The sequence below is a fragment of the Manis javanica genome, chromosome 16, assembly GCF_040802235.1.
Source record: "Manis javanica isolate MJ-LG chromosome 16, MJ_LKY, whole genome shotgun sequence".
Classification (NCBI taxonomy): domain Eukaryota; kingdom Metazoa; phylum Chordata; class Mammalia; order Pholidota; family Manidae; genus Manis; species Manis javanica.
This window is the reverse complement of record NC_133171.1, coordinates 21,585,607-21,606,893: the sequence shown is the minus strand read 5'-3', so window position 1 is coordinate 21,606,893 and position 21,287 is coordinate 21,585,607. Positions and strand designations below refer to the sequence as shown.

At 44.6% G+C, this 21,287-nt stretch overlaps 1 protein-coding gene and 2 long non-coding RNA genes across 4 annotated transcripts in view; 2 read left to right on the top strand and 1 right to left on the bottom strand.

Annotated features, from left to right (window-relative positions):
* LOC118970157 (uncharacterized) overlaps nucleotides 1-15,210 on the top strand; it is a 34,068-nt gene extending 18,858 nt beyond the window's left edge. Inside the window, exons 2-5 of one of the 2 annotated variants that reach the window (XR_012126304.1) lie at nucleotides 5,058-5,159; nucleotides 6,115-6,317; nucleotides 11,211-11,370; nucleotides 13,861-15,210. This is a non-coding gene — a long non-coding RNA (uncharacterized lncRNA). Of the gene's footprint in view, nucleotides 1-5,057; nucleotides 5,160-6,114; nucleotides 6,318-11,210; nucleotides 11,609-13,860 lie in introns of both variants that reach the window. The other variant, XR_012126305.1, reaches the window with a different exon arrangement.
* On the bottom strand, nucleotides 7,556-18,150 carry LOC118970159 (uncharacterized). Its single transcript, XR_012126306.1, has 5 exons — nucleotides 16,669-18,150; nucleotides 15,902-16,586; nucleotides 15,449-15,506; nucleotides 12,456-12,622; nucleotides 7,556-7,963 (listed from the first exon to the last, which is right to left on the bottom strand). It is a non-coding gene; the product is annotated as an uncharacterized lncRNA (long non-coding RNA).
* A 401-nt stretch (nucleotides 18,151-18,551) lies between these two features.
* The window catches only part of SH3BGRL2 (SH3 domain binding glutamate rich protein like 2), a 54,299-nt gene continuing 51,563 nt past the window's right edge, over nucleotides 18,552-21,287 (top strand). The window contains exon 1 of the mRNA XM_073224284.1: nucleotides 18,552-18,747. Within this exon, the coding sequence (XP_073080385.1) occupies nucleotides 18,552-18,747 (196 nt within the window). The remainder of the gene's footprint in view (nucleotides 18,748-21,287) is intronic.

The window sequence follows — 21,287 nt, the reverse complement described above, 5'->3', positions numbered from 1 at the left end:
CTTGTTGGACTGAGCCCTTTATCATTATGTAGTGTCCTTCTTTATCTCTTGTTACTTTCTTTGTTTTGAAGTCTATTTTGTCTGATATTAGTACTGCAATCCCTGCTTTCTTCTCGCTGTTGTTTGCCTGAAATATGCTTTTCCATCCCTTCACTTTTAGTCTGTGCATGTCTTTGGGTTTTAGGTGAGTTTCTTGTAAGCAGCATATAGATGGGTTTTTATCCATTCTATTACTCTGTGTCTTTTGATTGGTGCATTCAGTCCATTTACATTTAGGGTGACTATTGAGAGATGTGTACTTATTGCCATTGCAGGCTTTAGATTCGTGGTTACCAAAGGTTCAAGGTTAGCCTCTTTAGTATCTTACTGCCTCACTTAGCTCGCTTATTGAGTTGTTATATACACTGTGTGGAGATTCTTTTCTTCTCTCCCTTCTTATTCCTCCTCCTCCATTCTTCATATGTTTGGTGTTTTGTTCTGTGCTCTTTCTAGGAGTGCTCCCATCTAGAGCAGTCCCTGTAAGATGCCCTGTAGAGGTGGTTTGTGGGAAGCAAATTCCCTCAGCTTTTGCTTGTCTGGGAATTGTTTAATCCAGCCATCATATTGAAATGATAGTCGTGCTGGATACAGTATCCTTGGTTCAAGGCCCTTCTGTTTCATTGCATTAAATATATCATGCCATTCTCTTCTGGCCTGTAGGGTTTCTGTCAAGAAGTCTGTTGTTAGCCTGATGGGTTTTCCTTTATAGGTGACCTTTTTCTCTCTAGCTGCCTTTAAAACTCTTTCCTTGTCCTTGATCCTTGCCATTTTAATTATTATGTGTCTTGGTGTTGTCCTCCTTGGATCCTTCCTGTTGGGGGTTCTGTGTATTTCTGTGGTCTGTTCGATTATTTCCTCCCCCAGTTTGGGGAAGTTTTCAGCAATTATTTCTTCCAAGATTCTTTCCATCCCTTTTCCTCTCTCTTCTTCTTCTGGTACCCCTATAATACAGATATTGTTCCTTTTGGATTGGTCACACAGTTCTCTTAATATTGTTTCATTCCTGGAGATCCTTTTATCTCTCTCTATGTCAGCTTCTATGCGTTTCTGTTCTCTGGTTTCAATTCCATCAATGGCCTCTTGCATCTTATCCATACTGCTTATAAATCCTTCCAGAGTTTGTTTCATTTCTGTAATCTCCTTTCTGGCATCTGTGATCTCCCTCCAGACTTCATCCCATTTCTCTTGCATATTTCTCTTCATCTCTGTCAGCATGTTTATGATTTTTACTTTGAATTCTTTGTCAGGAAGACTGGTTAGGTCTGTCTCCTTCTCTGGTGTCTCTGTGATCTTGGTTTGCCTGTAATTTTGTCTTTTCATGGTGATAGGAATAGTTTGCAGAGCTGGGACGAGTGATGGCTGGAAGAACTTCCCTTCTTGTTGGTTTGTGTCCTTCCTCTCCTGGGAGAACAGCAACCTCTAGTGGCTTGTGCTGGGCAGCTGCGTGCAGACAGGGCTTCTGCTTCCTGCCCAGCTGCTATGGAGTTTATCTCCACTGTTGCTGTGGGCATGGCCTGGCTCGGGCTGCCCCTTCGAAAGGCACTGGGTTCTCGCAGGTGTGGATGTGGTCTGGATGTTGTCCTGTGTCCTCTGGTCTTTTTTCTAGGAAGAGTTGTCTTTGTTATATTTTCATAGATATATGTGGTTTTGGGAGGAGATTTCCGCTGCTCTATTCACGCCACCATCTTGGCTCCCTTCCCTGACAAATTCTTATTAAAATATAAAATATTTAAATTCTTATTGAGCAACAAAAAGCATTCCAGCATGGGTTTTCAAAGAACATCTGTAAAAGGAAAAGAAAAGTATGGAACTCTGAGCAGGTAAATGAGAAACCTGGAGCTATTCCACTGGGAATGTTCCCAGGTTGTTGCAACCATTAATATGCAATAGCCTTCCAAGGATAATTATATTTAGAATATTCACGTTTGGACTAAATGTGCCCTGCGGCGGGGGGGAGCACTGTAATTAGTAGAACCTACTAGAACAACCTGGTTTAAGACAGCAAACATGAGCTGTCCAGAGAATATCTTCTAAGTAAATTTTAATGCTTCATGAGACAATTATTCATTTATATGTCTCACTTGGTATGCACAACTCTTTTCCAGAGTGCTTCCAAGAGAAAAGTTACCCTGATTGCAGGGAATCTGGAATTAATCAGGCTGGAATGGACAGACTGTTATGCACATTTCCGTTTATTATTTTGAACCTGGCTGATTTCAGACTTACAAGCATTCAAGTCTTACTATGCTCTTATTTTCCTTGGAATCATCAAGGAAGAAAATGTTTACAATGCAAATTAATATCATAAATGAGAATTTCCTAAGGGAGAAACTAATTTACATACATCAGGACATTGTTTTGCTATGAGGGTCAAATCAGTTTCGCTTGAAGGAGGGACACATGCAATGAGGAAGGTGGGAATGAGCTGCGGTTGGTGGGTCTGTGCAGAGGCTAGTGCTGTGACTCCTTGGACAGCGTGGCTCTGGGGATGGACAGGCTGTAGAATCAGGGCGGCTTGGGCACAGGGCACTACACAAAGAAGGGGCGATAGGCCCTGTAGGGTAGGCCATGATTTGGGGTGTTTCACACATAGGGGAGCAGTACATCCTTCAGTTAAGACCAGCCTTCCATGGCTACATAAAATACATAAAGGTGATATTTAAAATCCCTTTTGAAAGGAGGAAACAATTTATTTGCGGGTATTTAAGACACAGAATCCTATAGATGTTCTCTGTGAAAAAAGAAACATATTTAATTGACCTTCTGACTAATGGTGAGACCAGTGTTGCTCAGCAAAAGATGCTGATAACAAACTGAGGTGAACCTATAAAATGGCTTCTTGGCATTTTGGGTGTTTTTCGGTTTAACTTTTTATCATGAAAATTTCCAAACATAAGTGTAAACAGAGAAGCCGTTGTCTTGAGTGTCCCTGCATCTGTCACTGAGAGAAAGCAGGCACACTGCTCTGGTGGCCCCTCCGATCAGGGCTCCTGCACGCTGATTCCTGACCACCCCCTTATCATCGGGGTCAAGCAGGCACGACGCCCACGGATGATTTGATGAATACACTTCAAGTTAAAGGGAAATAAAAAGATTTAGTCCAGAAACTAGTGACAAGAAAAAGGGGCTAAGGGGGCTTTTGGAAGAATATCGCACTCCAGCTGGTAGACTGATTTGATGTTAGAACTGGTAACATAAAAGTGTGAAATGAAATAAATCACCCCCGTCTTACCCCTACCCCTGCTCGCCACACATATACAAAGTAGAGGACCCTTTTTCAGGGCCCAGAAGGAAAGATGAAAAGAGTAAGATTAACATGTATCTATTTGGCTCTGGAAAAAAAGGGCGAGGCGGATGAGGGCTGCCTGGTGGAACAACCGTGGATCGCAGATGCCGGGAGCAGGTAAACCAGGTGAAAGAATAGAAGCAGCAGGCGTGACTGAGAAGATTGGGAGAAGACAGGTGCTGCTGAGGAGAGAGACCAGAGCTCCCCGCAGAAGGGGAGGAAACAGCATTGGAAGGCCCAGATCCTGGCCCCTAAGGTCGTTCCTTGCAGGAAGGATCTGGGGCTCCTGGAGGACTGTGGGTGTCAGGGCCGTCGTGTGGCTGCCAAATCGGGTGCTGTGGGGTTAGTCTATTTCCCTTGCTTTTTAGACTAGTATAAAATGAGACCCAGGAAAGCTACACAACTTCTCTTAAGTCATAGAGTTATTTACAGGCAAAAATCAAAATTAAAAGTCACATCTTCTGATTACTAGAAAATTGCTTTTGCACTAGGCCATATATTTATATGCATGTGTATATATTTATATAATATTTATTTTAATATTTTGTTTTATGTTTAATTAATTTAATGTTTTGTATCTAAATTATATTTATAAAGAAAAAGTATTTTTAAATGAATATTATAAGCTCCATGAGAGCAGAAATTATTTTCAGATTCATTGACATTTACTCAGTGCCTAGAAAAGTGATGACATACATCAGGTGTTATGAAGTATTTGTTGAATGAATGAATTCAGGGACAAACAGTTACAAAATATCAAAATCATCAGCTGTGTGATTATTTCAACTAGGCTATAGCTTGATGAAGGCAGACACTATATTGTTCATTGTTCCATCTTATGCACCCAGAGCTTGGGCTGATAACACTATTTAAGTAACGTATTGAAATATTTATGCAACATTGATGTGTACCACAAACTTTATTTGGATCAGAGGCAGGATGGTGTGGGAGAAAGAACACCAGCCCGACGGGTGCTCTGGGGTGGAGCCCCCCACTCTGCAGCTTTGTGGCCGGGATGACTTCTTTCAGCTCTCTGGGTAGAGCTAAAATGAAAGATTTAACCATATGTTCAATTTCCAATTCAACTCTAATACTCTAAGGTTAATCTTCACACACCTTTGCTGAAAAATTAATTATAATTTTGCAAGACTATCCAGATGTAACAGCTTAGTAATTCACTGATTTTGAAGTGTATGTCATTCTTCTTCTGAAAACTCATTGTGCCACATAGGTCATGAGGGAGCCAGGCATGAAGTTGGGTTACAGCTGCTCTGCATAATAATTTTCAGCATTTAGGCCACAGAGGTAAAATGCTGACAGACACCTTGCCATTAGCACAGAACAGATCTGGCAGCACAATTGTCTGGCCCTTGTATCTAAATATGAAATGTGTCTAAATGCAGATGTTTATGTCAAGTGGGAACAGTAGAATATGGAGGGTTGTGATATCCCTTAAGCACGGAGCAGGTATGGAACCACTAGCTGAACCACTTTCTGCACAAAGTTTACTGTCACCAGCAAACTTCCCTTAGTGACTGGTTCCCCTTCCTTCTGGCTTTAGCTATAAAATCTGACTTAGCCAGTCTGTTTTCTCAAGGAATTCCACCGATGTGCTTGTTTTCATCAACTGCCCACTGTCACACCCTATTTGAATTGTCTTTGAGTGAAAAAATTATGATTCATTGTACTATTTGTTGCTCGTTAGTAACTCTTGAAATTTCATCATATTTAGAAAGTGGTAATAATCTGAAGTTTGATGGGCACATTGGGTCAACTACATGAATTATAGTTTTCTGCAGCTGTCTTTGGGATTTTGAAGATTTCGCCCAGTGGGGTAAGCAAATTGGCTGGCATTCAAATTTAACATTAGACAAGTAAGTTCTATTTTTGAAGCTTGAATGGTGGCAACATGAAGAAAGGATAAAAAACACATTTTCAGAATAGACTGTGTTTATTCCTCCATGGCTTTCAATATAATATTCCTTCTTCTTTCAGTGAATCCCCCCACTTGTGAGGTCTCATGTACCCCTAAAACCAAGCTCAGGCATCAGTACCTGTCACACATTGTTTCAACTGTTCCCCTCATGCCCAGCACCTTGGGTACTCACCTCTCACTGACTTTTGGCCAGGTGATTTGCTTGGCCAATGAGAAAGTAGCAAGTGTGACACCGAGACTTGAAAAGTGATGACACATCGAAATTTACTTTGTCTTGCTGCCTTGGGAACTCAGCAGCTATGTAAAGAGGCCTTGGCTAGCTGGTGCCACACTGGAGACGTGTGGTCGATGGCCCTGTTACTGAAAATCAGTCCTTGTCACCAAAGTGAAATCACAGAACACAATGACAAGGTTTCGAAGGAAGGAAAGAACAGTTTATTAGTTTTCCAGCAAATGAGGGAGTGGCAGGCTAATGCCTTAAAGAACCACTGTCTGCCAGAAGCACAAGGAATTAGGACTTTTAAAGGGAAAAATGGAGGTGGGTGGAGGCCGTGGTGTTCACAGATACATAAAGTAGCAACTTGCAAGTATCTAAGCAGACATTCCTGTATGGATTTAATTGCTTTCTGTTTCTTTTATGGGCTCCTCCTCAGTCCCCGGGACAGGGTGGTGTGGGCCCCCAACATTAGCTTTCTGCCTTATCTCTGACCCTGAGACTCAGAAACAGGCAGAACAAACTGCCACCTGTGAGTGGTTACAAACTTCTGGGGCTACCTGGGTTCATTTTCATATTGAAGTTAGTGTTAAATTTCAAGCCCAGGGATTTAATTCAGTTTTCCTGTTACAATCCCAGTTGCCACAGCAACCATATATGTGAGCAAGGCCAGCTGAACCTAGACACGGAGTGGGTCTAGGCAAGACTAGCCAGACGTGAATGGCTAAATAATGTCCAGCGAGAACCGCCAATCTGCAGCATTGTGCACTAACGAATGAGCAGGCTGCTAAGGGACTATGTTTTGGAGTGACCTGCTATGAGCAAGAATGAGCAATACAAAGGTCTGTATTCATGACTGGGGTGATGTCATCACAAACATCTAGAATCTGTGACAGGGGCTTTAGGAGAAGGCAGCAAGTGGAAGCGGGGGAAGCTAGGGACCAAGGCTGTTAGGAAAGGCTGGCAACATGTTGCGCCAACCTTGTAAGCAGACTGCTGCGGCAGGCTGAGCAACAGTGACCCGCATTCTGCAGGGGGGGGATGGTTTTTAAGACTGCCACTGCAGTGCCTGGGAGGATGGGAAATATATTTGATTAATGTGTGGATCCAAGTGAAGAGGGTTCCAGGCAGTGCCAGCTGGTCCCATAGGAAGTCTGCATGAGAGAGATGGGCCGAGGAAGGAACAGTTCAGTTTGTGCATGATATTTAGAAGATAATGACCTTTATGTCTGTCAGGAGAAACTTGACAACATCTTATTCAATTTTCAGATTTTTTAATTCAGTATTAATTTGTACTTTCCTTGAGTTTTGCAAATTCCTTTATCCCTTCTGCCATGTTTTATCAGAAAGTGTGATTCTGAGGCTAAGATGAAGTAACTAAAGCTAAGAAATTTGCCCAATTATACAGCAAGTATTGGAGCCAGGATCTGACCGCGCACTGTCTGGATTCCGAGTTTGTATTCTTCCAGACTACCTTTCTTCCTCCCTGTTTTCCAAATTCTCCCAACAAGGAGAACCTTCTAATTTCACAAGTTATTTAACTTAATAACCTAATGAAATACAAATGAAAATGTACTATATTTTCATTTGTAAGGATTCTCAAAGATACACACGTTTCACAGAACTGAATCTTTTCGATATTTAGTCAGTGGGTGAGAGAGGGTTACGTCACGTATGAGAGGCAGAATATGCTTTCTCTGTAATTGTGATGAGAGGAAGCGGTTTGCTCCAGCAGTCGTGCTGGTGAGCTGCACCCCTTGGTGTCTGGCCCATAGCGCTCCCCTGGTAGATCTCTGGCTGTTCGGGCTTTAGCATCCTCCTCCTTTTCGGGATGAACTTTTTCTCCCCATCTATTTGGAAAATTCCCATGTAGGTAACGAAATAGAATTTTCCCTGGCAGGAGAACAAGGGAAAAATAGATTTTCAACCACAGGAGGCTCTAATATTAAGTCTGCTTAGGAAGGGGGGAATGCTCTCAGAATAGTTTGGTTTTTTTCCACAGAGGAAGGAAAGCTCTGTTCTTGGAATAATTTCTATGCCGTTTTCCCCAGAGTCAGAGAACACAGGCAATACATTTCTTTAAGTCCTTTATTCTCTGAATTTCCTCAGAGTCTCCATTCACTACCTCTTTAAAATACGATTTCAATGATAATGTGCCCTCCTACAATGACTTTTACAAATATGAATTGAAAGTATGGTGGTGTCCCTGAGTGAGATTCATTGGTATAGTGTAAATTTGAGAAATCCCTAACTTTCTTCTTTTCTCCTTTAAATTTCTCCCAATCATGGGAATCTCAAGGGGGCATCTTCTTTGTGCTCACGAAACAGTCCTGTCCACTACTACACAGCAACTGCTAAGTTCCTTCTTTCCTTTTGACTTTCTGCGGTGATACCCAGCTGGCCATCCCTGGTGTTTCGTCCTGTCTCAGCTCTTTCCAGATACACAGCTGGCTTCTCTGAGCTTGATGCTTCCTTCAGGCTCCTATGGCTAGAATTAGGTGAGAGGAGTGGTTAGTGTGCGGCCGAGGGGGATGCAAGCTGGAGGAATAGTGGAGCCCAGAGCTCTGTCCTCTCACCCCAGAATCTGTGTTCAGTCGTCTGCTGCCTTGGAATGAGTCATCTCCCAAGAGCATCTCAGCCAACCAGATTCTGGACCCAAGGAAGCAGGGACTTCCGGGGGTCAATGCCTGCCTTATTGCTGGTGCTCAAATATTTCAGGCTTGGGATTATACTGAATTCATACATTGAGCCTCTTAAATCAAGCAGCAGCCTGTTCTAGCCTCTAGGTACATCAAAACAGAGCCCTATGTAAATTATCAAGCTGAGACCCCATTATAATTTTAGCTTTTAAAAACTTAGTGGACATCTGAACCATGTTCTCCGCTCATGCTTCCAACTGCGTACATTCTTCTGTTATACCAAAGTCACTCTGCCCAGAAGTATTATCATTCCCTTCGAATTTGCTATGAAGTCTTGCCAAGTAGCCCACAGTCAGAACAACAAAGTTGGGAATTTTATCTCTTATCAGTGGTTTCCACAATAAATTATCCCAAAAAAATCCTTAGGAGACCTAAATTATATTTTACTCCATTTATATTTTCTATACATATCTAGAATAGGGCTGGGTATGTTATAATTGCCTATGAATAAACACTTGTTCACTGATTTTACAGAAAGCTTAGATTCTCCAAAGATAAGCCCAATTTGAAAATGAGCTAGCTGGGACAGACTATGTAAGATGTCCATTCATTGATCTTGACTAGGTTTCTATAGGTTGGAATGTTTCATGTTTTTTACACTAAATGAAATGTTGCAAATCACATTTTTTAGGACGGATGGCATTCATTCCATGACCTTTTAGGCAGCTGACTGATACTTGTGCAGACTCAGTCTATGTTACAGAAAAATTACAATGAGAGAAAGTAAACCTTCAGAAAATTTTATTGGTTTTGTAGAGTCAGATAAGCTGATTGTAAAATTTATAGAAAAAGCAAAAGACCAAAAATAGCCAAGGAGAAAAAAGAATAGTCAATACACTCCTGAAGAAAAACTGTGCAAATCAGTATGGAGAGAATTTGTCCACCAGACTTCTGGGACTATTTAAGATTTCACCACTGTGTTACTGAGGCAGAGATAGATAAATATATCAGTAAACAATAACTGGAGCTTCAGAGTCAGACCCTCACATAATGAAAGAAGCCAGAGTAGCAGTTTTAGAGTGTGGAAGGGATGGGCAGTTTAATAAATAATGTCCAGACAATCCTTTCTCTAAGGACCCACACCATAACCAAAAAATAATTCCTGGCGGATTAAATGCATACATTTTCTGAAGAAAATACAGGAGATTGTCTTTGCAACCTTTTGTTACAAACAAGATTTAAGACAAAAAAAGACAAGGGAGAATCCATAAAGTAAAATGTAGATAAATAAGTCTACTAACATAGAGCTGTTGTTTATTGAAAGACATAATTTCCAAAATATGAAAAGACAAGACATAAGTCTGGGGAATGTATTTCTAACATGTTACTTAGAAAAAACTATTAGCATTTTATATAATATATACATATATAAACACTACAGGAAGAAAACACCCAAACAAATAGAAAAATGGACAAAAAATATGGTTACTCATTTCACAGAAGAGGAAAAACCTATGGTTTTCATATAAACATATAGAGAGTCCAAGTTCAGTCATAATCAAGAAAAAGCTCAAATAGCATTTTATACCCAAAATATCGGCAGGTGTCAGGTGACCACAGTGCACATCTCCACTGTGCTGAGTGCTGAGGCCCAGCTGGGACTGGGGTTCCCACAGGGCATCAGCAACCATCCAGGCTGACTGTCTGGCAGACCCTTCAGAGGCCACTTGCTTTCTGGTTTAATGTCCAAGTAATTTGATCTTTCACTTTTTAGAAACCAGAAGCCCACTGTAAGGAATATGGAAGTTCCGTGGCCAGGATCCTCAGCTGATCCTAATCTCGCCAGTTGTGTACTGAGATGATGTCATACTTAGCCTACTGCGCGGGTGCATGCTTGTGTACCTTTTGGTGACAAGCCATTATTACCTATGTTGCTGTAAAAAGGTTCTCCCGGTGCTAAGATCAGAGCCTGAAGCAGAAGGCAGGTTACCTAGAGAAGAGAGCCAGGGAGCAGGAGAGAGGAGAGCAGAGCTGGAGGGGAGGGCAGAACCTGGGCAGGGCCAGAGCCTGGGGCAGAGGCTGGGCTGGAGGCAGAGATGGGGCAGACAGGATTCTAGCACTCAACCTACCGCCATGAGAATAAAGCTTGGTTTGGGCCCCTTTTTATTCACAACATTCCATTGTCATTATTTAGTCTCAGTGAATCCGGAGTGAATTTGACGGGGGCCAAAACCATCAGGTGAGACACCCACATTCCCCATTCTTTTTTACTAAATACCATATTTTTTGTCTTTTAAGTTAAGGAAAATTTTTTCAGATGAGTTTATATGAATTAAATTCTGTCATTTATTTATACACTAAAGTCTGGATGGGGAATTTTGCTAGTGATACACATTGTGTGATGTAAGTAAAGCTATGACCTACTGTGACTTTTTTTAAAGGGAACTATTTCAGTTTTGGACTTTCATTATCTTCAGAATTAAACCTTGGGCTCTAGTTTTGATGTAGTTAGACATGAACATGTTTTTTCTAGTTGTTTAAAAGGAAATCACACATTGCTTCTTTATTAGAATAGAGAGGAATCAGCACCCCTCTACAGGACATTCTTAGGTTCCTCAGAACATTAAAAGGCGCATTCCTTCCAAAACCCAGTCGTTTCCCCCAGCAATCCTTTCAGGAGCATGTAACAGCCTGCTCCAAGACACACCTTTTGTGCACTGGCCTCGGCTGCTCTCTGCTCTCTGACTCGGTGTGTTCTCCTTTGACGTAGTGTGGTTAGCTGGTCCGACAACTTTCTGCAGTTCAGAGCATCCCACCCCACTGACTCCCTCGCCCTGCAATGAGCATGTGTAAGTCAGAAAACCAGAGTCTGAAGGGTGGACCCAGAGGCCAAAAGCAGAGCCCTGGCATATCAGGCTCAGAATGCATAGCTGGGTTCCCCATGCATCTGGCAGAGGCAGCATTCCTGGCCCTTTTGGTCTTATCTTCATTGTCACTGTCTCCCTTCCTCCCTTAACCCCACAGTCCCCTGAGTACTTACCCCATGGATCTACAGCCTTACTGGATATTCTAATCTTCCTTCAATTCTTTCCTCAGCACTGGGAGGTATCCTCTACAAAACCTGGGGACAGCTGCACCCAGCAGAGATGCAATGAACTGCCAGGCATTTCACCAGTCGTGAGAGAGAGAAGGGGCTGAAGACTAAGCAAAGGCTCTCCCTGGCCTGGGGAACAGGCACCAGCATCCCCGGGTCAAGGTGTGCCAGAGCTCTCCCCTTGGGACCACCAGCTCTTCTGTCCCTGGACTACCATCTGATTTTTCCTGTAGAAGAGTGCTATTGTCCCTGTGGAGATTCCTATAGACAGGGAGTGTGTTTAGCATATGTGGTGCCCAAAGGGCTTGGCACATGGTAGCTGTTAAGACGTCTGGCTTAATAGGGTCCAGAGCCTCCTCCAAAAAGATTGCAGTTCAAACCAAAGGCGCTAGCACATAAGGTAGGCATTGCAACAATGGCTTCATAGATTCCTAGAGGGTCTCAGCAGCTGTTATTCAGGGAAAATTCTGTCTGAGACCTACAGAGTCTCTTTTTCCCCTCAGAACTGAACCTAGGGACCTGGTGTCCTATATCTCAGCTGTAGATCAGAACCACCCAGAGTGCTGGAACAGCAGATGTAGCTCCACCCCCGCCCTGGCCCCACCAGTTCTGATTCATGAGATATGGGATAAGGCTGGCAAATATGCATTTATTTTAAGTTGCCCAGGTGATGGTCTAATGTCAGCAAGGCTTGGGCACACTGCCCTCAGTTAATGCTGAAAAGCAGAGACCTGTACTAAGAAAGTGGGGAGACTAGCTTCCACACCTAGAAAGATTGCTGGGAAGGTTAAGGGTGAGGCACTCCACGGTCTATTCTGCTTGCCGTCAGGGCTGGAACAGGGAAGGGTGGAGACTCAAGGTGGTCATCGCACTAAACACACATTCAGTCCTGGCGTGGGAGGTGCCTCCTCACTAGTGAGCAACAGAATTTCCCCTTGTATGAGCACCTTCTCGGCTCCTCACTTGGACAGCAGGGTATCTGCTGGAGTCCAGTGTGCTGACGGTAACGAGGTAGCTCTGGCTGCCAAATTAAGGTTTTTTTATGGTGAACATGTACATAAAGGGCAGGAAGCATGGACTATTTGAAAAGCCTCTGTTTGCCTACTGCAGGCATTTCTTAGACGCAACTAGACAAGTTTGACTAGAGCAGAGGGAGAGGCCATCTGCATGCTGGCTTTGACTCAAGAATGTGTCCGGGCCTCCCAGCCAGCCCCCCCTGCTGACAACCCCATTAGGGAGATTCTCACCTTCATTCCTCCTGTTTGTGTCAGGCCTCATCTGTCCCGAGTCCCACAGCAGGTGAAGTCAGCAGAGGCACGACCCTTCCCCTGTGGCAGTTATTAGTAGTTCATTCATACTTGGTTGATCAATAGCCACACGGATCTAAGCAGTCACATAGCTCTACTTCCATTGCCTGTCAGGATTCCAAAACACTGAATCAGTCAAGTCTCAGCCTAGCTGCCTTTGTTGGAAAGATGGTCTGATTTCTACTAATGCAGCAAATATGCTGTGGACAGAGTTAGACATTGGCTAGAATCTCCTCATCCATGCATCTGACCAAAAAAGGCAGGCCATCAAGCCTCATTTCTCACGAAGCCCAACAGATTGAATTGTTATTGCATCTCTGCACATGGAAGGGGCATTTCCCATGTCAAATCAGAGAATTTTGCATGTGTCATTATGAGACCTGTTATAGTCATAGGGATGCTGCTAAGGTGATGCCTATACCCTCCCACACACTGACTTCACACGTGCTTCTTCAGAGGTATCGAGACATTTTGCTGACATTCTGGTGCAAAAGAAGGCCCAATATTACCACCTTTTTAAAATGGTGTTGAAAGATTCCAAACAAGCACATTGAGAGAATGAAATAGAAATTGGATGGAGGCTTCAGGTCCAAGGTCGCTGCTAATCACAAACCTTGAGCAGGAGCTTCACTTGCTGAGCTGGCTTTTCTGTCCTGCGTGTTTTCATTCAACGTTTCTTTGATTACGTGCAAAATTTAGAGTCCAAAGAGTCTCATGAATAAAATGCTTCAGGAGTTTATGCTTTCTACTTAGATAGAGAGGGTCTCGTGCCCTTGGAACTGATGGAGGTGCTGCACACATGCTGCCTTGTGCACAGGGGCCACACTTACTGTGCTAAATGCCCTCAGTAGCCACAAGACATAAACTTGATGTTACAGAAATGGATGCTTCTCATTATTCCTACTAATTGCATTAGAATAAATCATCCCAAAGTCTCAGACTTCATTTCATGCAAGACAAGCCATTCCAAACGTACCTCAGAACAGCATTTTATTCCAAAACTACCTCAAAACAGTGTTTTTGACATTCACATTTAGGAGAAGTTATACCTCACACTTCAGCTCAGCTCCCTCCCCTCTGACCTCAAGGCAGCTTGAAAATTTTCTTCACTGATTGTTGTCAGTACCACAATGGAGATCTCATTTCCTGGCCCTTCGACCCACTGCACAAGGTCTGACAGTGTCCAGGTTTGTGCACATCTGCCCTGCCTGGCAGTTCAAGGAAAGAAGGTGCCGGCACGCAGGCAGGTCCTAAGTAGAGGGCTGCTGTGTGAAAGGCAGTGAGTGAATGAATCAAAGCACACAGTTCCTTCTTTGACCCTTGTCCTCACCTGTTTACTCTTCAGGCACCAGCCAGGATCATCCTCTGCAGCACAAGGAGGGGTCCCTGCTTCCTGAACAAGGTCTGCAGAAAGTCCTGTGTGCAGGAGCTGAGAGACCTGGCCACGAGAGGCGTACACCATAGACAGAGCTGGTTAACTAAATTGAGCCTGTGTTCTACGCTTGGGTCACCAACAGATGAGACTGACGTGTGATATTTTTTGGCAAGGTTCCTTTTTCTTTTTCTTACTTATTTTTATTAAGGTATGATTGATATACACTCTTATGAAGGTTTCACATGAAAAACAATGTGGTTACTACATTTACCCATATTATCAAGTCCCCACCCATACCCCAATGCAGTCACTGTCCATCAGTGTAGTAAGATGCCACAGATCCACTATGCACCTTTCTCTGTGCTACATTGTTCTCCGTGTGATCCCCCACACCATGTGCACTAAACATAATCCCCTTGTCCCTCCCTCTGCACCTGCCCTCCCACACCCCTCCTCTTTGATAACCAACAGTTCATTCTTGGAGTCTCTGAGTCTGCTGTTACTTTGTTCCTTCAGTTTTGCTTCATTGTTATACTCCACAAATGAGGGAAATCATTTGGCATTTGTCTTTCTCCACCTGGCTGATTTCACTGAGATAATATCCCCCAGCTCCATCCATGTTGTTGCAAACGGTAGGATTTGTTTCTTTCTTATGGCTGAATAGTATTCCATTGTGTATATGTACCACATCTTCTTTATCCATTCATCTACTAATGGACACTTAGGCTGCTTCCATATCTTGGCTATTGTAAAAAGTGCCATGATAAACATAGGGGTGCATATGTCTTTTTGAATCTGAGAAGTTGTATTCTTTGGGTAAATTCCAAGGAGTGGGATTCCCGGGTCAAATGGTATTTCTATTTTTAGTTTTTTGAGGGCCCTCCATGTTGCTTTCCACAATGGTTGAACTAGCTTACATTCCCACCAGCAGTGTAGGAGGGTTCCCCTTTCTCCACATCCTTGCCAGCATTTGTTGTTCTTAGTCTTTTGGATGCTGGCCATCCTTACTGGTGTGAGGTGATATCTCATTGTGGTTTTAATTTGCATTTCCCTGATGACTAGCTATGTGGAGCATCTTTTCATGTGTCTGTTGGCCATCTGAATTTCTTCTTTGGAGAACTGTCTCTTCATATCCTCTGCCCATTTGTTAATCGAGTTAATTTGCTTTTTGGGTGTTGAGGTGTGTAAGTTCTTTATATATTTTGGATGTTAATCCCTTGTCAGATATGCCATTTACAAATAGATTCTCCCACACTGCAGGATGCCTTTTTGTTCTGTTGATGGTTTGCTTTGGTTTCCCTTGCTCGAGGAGATGCATTCACGAAGAAGTTGCTCATGCTTATATTCAGGAGATGTTTGCCTATGTTGTCTTCTAAGAGTTTTATGGTTTCATGACTTACATTCAAGTCTTTGATCCATTTTGAGTTTACTTTTGTGTATGGGGTTTTTGGCAAGGTTCTTAATGTAAGTTTTCCCACATGCAAAATGAAAGAGACTAGTCCCTTTGACTATCCCTTTTTGCTTTAAGATTCTACGATTTTATGACTTTATAACCTACCTTCATGTGACCCACAGCCTGATTTTCCTGAATGGAGCCTCACAGCTTCTGAACAACTCTATGAAAGGGTGTGAGATTGAAAATATTCAGTCATGGACTCCAGTATTGGGGAAATCCAGACTCTAATAATAGCTCAGCCACTTTCTAGCCATGTGACCTTGAACAGGTCATTTTACCACTCAGAACTCCCGTCTTCTCACCTGTAAACTACGGATCATTATGCTTCTTTTGTTGATTTTGGAGAATTAATTATAGGTAAAGAATCTGGTACAGGAATGGATCAAAAAATACCAGCTATAAGCAAGTCCATAGTGTTGGGCAAGGCTGGACTCTGGGTTTTCTTAGAACCACCACAACAGGTATGTGTAGTCTATTAAATTCTATTCTCCCAGTTGCATCCTACACCGATTTCTGCCAGCACTCCCCACCATGGTGGTGTTGCCCTCGCCTCACCTTCTCTGGGAATTCCAGATCATATCCAGGATCAGACAATACAGGCGCTGCGTGAGGGTCTGCAGGGTCTTCTGGACCACCACAAGAAAGCAGACATCACAATAAGGCAGGTCGGTCAAGTGGCGTTTCTGGCTTCCCAGGGTACAACTGTGTCTAAAAAAAGTACGCATGGGGGGTGGGGGGAATGCACACACCTTTATTAAAATCTACTGTATTGCTAAAAAGGGCTAACCATTATCTGAGCTTTCAGTGAGTCATAATCACTGGTCACGGATCACTGTGCAGCTGAGCAGCTGCGTCTGGGCAGGTCTCTCCCTGACCACTAGGTGAAACGTCAACTGGGATGGGGGAGGGTTCTTGACTCCGATCAGGAAAGGATTCTCTGTCAGGTCAAACAAGTGCCAGCAAGGAAGGAATTCATTAAAGCAAGAGTAGGAGCCAATGTCAGCAGCTGCGCAGGCAGGGGAGAGAGAGGAGGATCAGGGGAGGAGAGGGAAGCTCACTGAATTGCTCAGGGTGGGGGGGATCCCTGGCCAGCTCCCGATGCCAGGGCCACCTGGCGTCCAACGTCCACTTGACCTACACAGCCTGGGAACTACGCCCCGGGACCCCAGGATTTCAGAGCAGCAGTGGGGCACTGGATGGAGTGAGTTCATGTTTGGAGAACTTCCACTTCCTTATTGGTCTGAAATAAAACAGAGATAGAGAAAAGGATTATGTTAAGACCAGAAAGTTGAATGAAATATTAAAGGGACAAAGACACTTACCAGAGGCAGAGGTCAGTGATTTCTTGTCTTATGGTGAAAAAGCGTTCAGAAATGAAGTGCAACAGGCTTATGCAGCAAGAAAATTTGACATAAGACAGTACACACTCAGACGGGAGTGCAGGCAACCTGAGAGGAGGTGCGCATAAGGGTTTAAGGTTTCGGGTTTTATAGGGCCTGTAGGGGTCGGTATAAGGCATGATGTGAACAGGTTGATAATTCCTTTGAAGATTTGTCTTAAGAAAAGGTTTATTCACATGACTGTTGATTCAGATCTGGTGCAAGGATCTCATTCCAGGCTTCTTGTCTTCCCAGCACTTCCCTGCATTTCCTGATCTCAGCCCCAGAGATAAAAAGAACCCATTGGAATGTTCCCTCTAATGTTAGAATTCACGGGTCTGTGCTCCTTGACTCTGATGGCCTCCGTTCTACCTTCATCACCTGAAACAAGGCCAGGCCTTGGGCCACACCAGTGCTGTAAACTGTGCTCAGGTCTTTTCCTGAGGAATTGCCCATATTCACCCCCCTTGTCGACTCATGCAGCCCCAGTTCCAATAAGCATTCACTGAATGCTACGATGTGCTGGGCAATGTATGAAGAATGCAAGACAGCAAGTTGGGGAATACACACTCCTTGTGCAACGGAAGAACCAGTCATGGGATAGACAGACAAATAAGAATCAAATCCAGGGTGGCATATGCCATGGTGTTGGTGCTGGCACTGGTGGTGGCAGTAATGCCAGTGTCTGGTTATGCTTTCTGAGCCCGGCTCTATTATAAATGCTTTGTGGATAGAAATTCAGTCCCCTTAACAAGTCAGTGTGATTGAGCTGGTGGACCACGGAGCCAGGATTCACAGCCAGGCATCCCAGCTCCAGAAGCCAGGCTAACGACCTTCACCCCCTACCATCAGTGATGACACACATGTGGCTTTGGGGTCCACGGGTACCTAACAGAGACCCTTGCAGAAAAGGAGCCCCCTGACATGAATCTAAATATGTCTAAATTTAGAGTTAGCCATTTGGAGATGGTGGCTTGAAAGGAGGTGATTCAGGTAGAAAGAGCAAAGTTGAAGGCAAAAAATGGCAGAAAACACAGGTAAAACAAATGATTTAGCCTGGCTGGAATGTAGAATGCATATGTGGGTCAGGCAAGAGATAAGGTGGGGCAAGACATGAATTTAATTTTTGTCCCCTGGCACATAATATTTTGGCCTGAAAAATATAAAATGCTGTGGCTTCCTTGCAATCGTATCCCTGACAACCAGGGGTTTTTCTTCTTTTTTGAACCCAAATAGTGTTTTGCTTGGTACTACCCTCAGGGCATCTGCACTGGGCCTCACACTGTCGCCGCCCCACCTTCCTCTTATCCTCTCCTGGACTTTTGGCCACACCCCCAACTCCACCAGAACCCAGAGCAGGCTTTGCTTAGTGGACGCTCATTTATTTATGTAACCCACTGGTCCCAGGAGGGATTCAGTGGAGTGCACTTACAGCGCTCTGCACAGAACATCTCTGTTTCAACACGACAAACGCTGATCAGGTCTGTTGACGGAAACCAAGTATGCATCTTATGGGCTGTGGAAGTCTGGGGCCTGGAGAGGGAAAGCGTAGTTTTAGGGAGGACTGGGTCTGCAACCCAGCACTGGCAGCAGCCGGCTGCGTGGAGAAGAGGAAGGCTGATAGCGGCACCCTGATTTGGTAGGAGCACAGCTAGAGCTCTGGCGGCGACCCTAGGTGAGCGGGGTGCCTATTCCCTAGGGGGCGTCCCACTCCAGGCCTTTCTCAGGGCTCAGCCAGGAGGTCGCGGCACAGGGGACTGAGTTTGTACGTTCATGCATGTTTGACATGGGCGCTGCCCCGGACAGGCTCCATCACCAACACTAACATGCGCAGTGGGCCAGGGCATGGGCACCCGCCTTCAACCGCCCCTGCGCTGGCTACTGAGGACGCCGTGAAGCCTGATGGCTGTCTCAGACTTGGTCCCCACTGCAGGGCCTGCGTGTTCCTGGACTGGAAGCCCAGGGGCCCAAATGGAGTTGGGGTTGCTGCCAGCCGGCAGGCAGGGCTGGGCCCCACCGTGGGTTTGCACCTTGGCCGCCCTCCCTGGCTGAAGTGGTTGGAAAACAGCAGTGGAGTCTGGCTGAGTGGACCGTTCCGTTGCCACCACATCACCTGAGGCCCTTTCTGTGCAGGTAGCTCCCCCCTGGCGTACCTTGTGGCCAGAGCAAGTGCAGGCTGTGGAGTGGGACCCAGACAGTGGACTCCTGCTTTTTGGACACATCACCCACCTGTCCAAGCCTGGGAAGCCACACCTCTGAACGGGGAGTAACTTGTCCCTCAGGGGCTGCTTGAAGCTTAAGTGTGACCACACTGCAAGGCCTAGGCCAGCCCCTGTCACACAGTAAACACGCCCCACGGCTAGTTTTCCTTCTGGAGCCTGTGACTTGTAGCACACAATGAGCTACACTCATCTGAATGATTCTGGATTTACAGTTTTAATACATTGTGTTTGTTTTTTTTTAAATCTGTTTTAAACCACCCCTGATTTCTTCAGTTTTATTTTGTAAGAATGTGGGCTAGCCACCTCCTCTATGTTGAGGGGGACAGGAAGCCCTGAGCAGCTGCTTATGACATTTCATCAGCACGATGGCACAGGAGTAGGGTGAGAACACCCACGAGGAGGCAGGAGCCCATCGGCATTAAGATCCTGCGCACGCCCTTCCCACGAGAGCCCAGGCGAGCCAGATGCTGCAGGGGCCACTGTAGGAAGCGCCGGGCCAGGAGCAAAGTGGAGGGTGGTGGGGAGGCAGAGGCCAGGCTAGCCAGAGCCAGCATTTACCAGGACTCTTGGCTTCGTGGTAGTTCTGCTTGAGGCCCTTCAAACACATTTGACTGTGTGAGATCTGGCCTGTTACCCTGTAAGAAAAAGATAGACAGGACGAAGGAACATCTCAGTGGTGATGTGCCTCGCCTGAGGTACCCTAGGGCCTCACGACGTGTCTTCCTAATCCCAGATTTCCCGTCGTACAAGAGCCTCAGAAGGCTGGCCTTCTATCTGCACATACCATTGATAAGGCTCCTCCTCCGGTGGCATTGCACATTGGCCTGATGACCTCCACGGTCCCTCCGGCCTCTCTGCTGTCCTGTCACTTGCAGAAGCTCTGCTGTGTGTTTCAGGGAAGCAAAAAGAAAATGCATGGGTGCCTGTTTACTAAGCACCAGACATTGCCTCTTACTCTGATTCACATGTGAATTCTCACCCAACTTATAGTGAAAAATATCAAACACCTTGATTCAATAATTAGCATTTTCCACATGATTCTCTGTCTTTGTCTATCATCTATCTGACTTACAAGTTTAAGTGGTAGACAACTTGAGATTTTACCTCTAAATATTTCATCCTGCTTGTCTTAAGAATAAGGACATTTTCTTGCATAATCACAATTATCACACCTAAGAAAATTATCAGTAGCCACTTACTTATATCCAAGTTTTAATAGTCAGTCCAGATTAAAATTTCATCTCCAAAGCTTTTTTAGTCTTAGTTTTTTTTTTAACCAAGATCTAGTCATGTTCTACATATTATATTTGGTCAAGCAAGTTACACAGGAACAGCCCCTCGGACTTGGGTTTGTTTGGACTCATGACACTGGCTTCAGAAGAGTCTAGTCCAAAGTCTAGTAGAAGAACCCACATTCTGGAATCATCCGGTTGTTTTCTTGTGTTTATTTTTGCCATTTAGTCCAAAACAAGTCATTTCTCTGGTACATCTTGCTACTGGCCCTCTTTGCCTTCATTTAATACCCTGGCCTTCATGGGCCTTTGATGTTCTGCTGAGGCTCCACGGCTGGGTGGAGGGCAGCAGTGCCAGGCACAGTGATTTTCAGAGGATTCGTCACAGCCCCACGTCCCTTTGGTGGAGAGGAGGGTAAAGGGACTGAAGGTCTGCTGTTTCCCTCAGATCCAGCCCCAGGCTGTTGGGCTTCCCCCTGCTGAGGTGGAGAGCTGAGGGGTGACGGAGGGGCAGGCATGGCTTTAACAGCCTTGTTTTGACTTCTGCACCTGTCTGTTTCCCTAGGGACAAGTGGGAATCATTTCCCTCTTGTGCTAATTTAATTTTTTTTTTTTAATGAAAAGGAACACAGATTTTCTAGCATTCAGACATCATAGTGTTTGGCTGAAGAAAGACTTCATTGCACACTGAAGGTGGAGCTCCCACCTTCAAAAATAAAATGTTTTAGATTCTCAGAATGGCTTTAAATACACAGTCCCTGAGTTCTCTTCGTGCCGCCCCTGACCATCTCCCAAGCTCTTAAGACTCGCACTGTCCAGATTCCTCTTCAGTGCTTGTCCCACTCCTCAATCTCACAGGGACCTTTTTTGAAATGAGAAACAATATTCTTTCTTGCTGAATAATTCTTGCAAATCTATTCTTTCAAAGTTCATTTCATAAGTTATTTGTCCTCTTTCGGTCCTACTTAAAAATAAAAGGTGGATAAATGAATTCGGTTAAATTAAAAGGTGTTGTCTTTCTCTGAACTGATTTTCCTCTGGCCTTAATGCCAGTCATAGGGCACCTAATCCAGGCATGCCAGGCGGTGGCAGTCACCAGGCTTGTGAG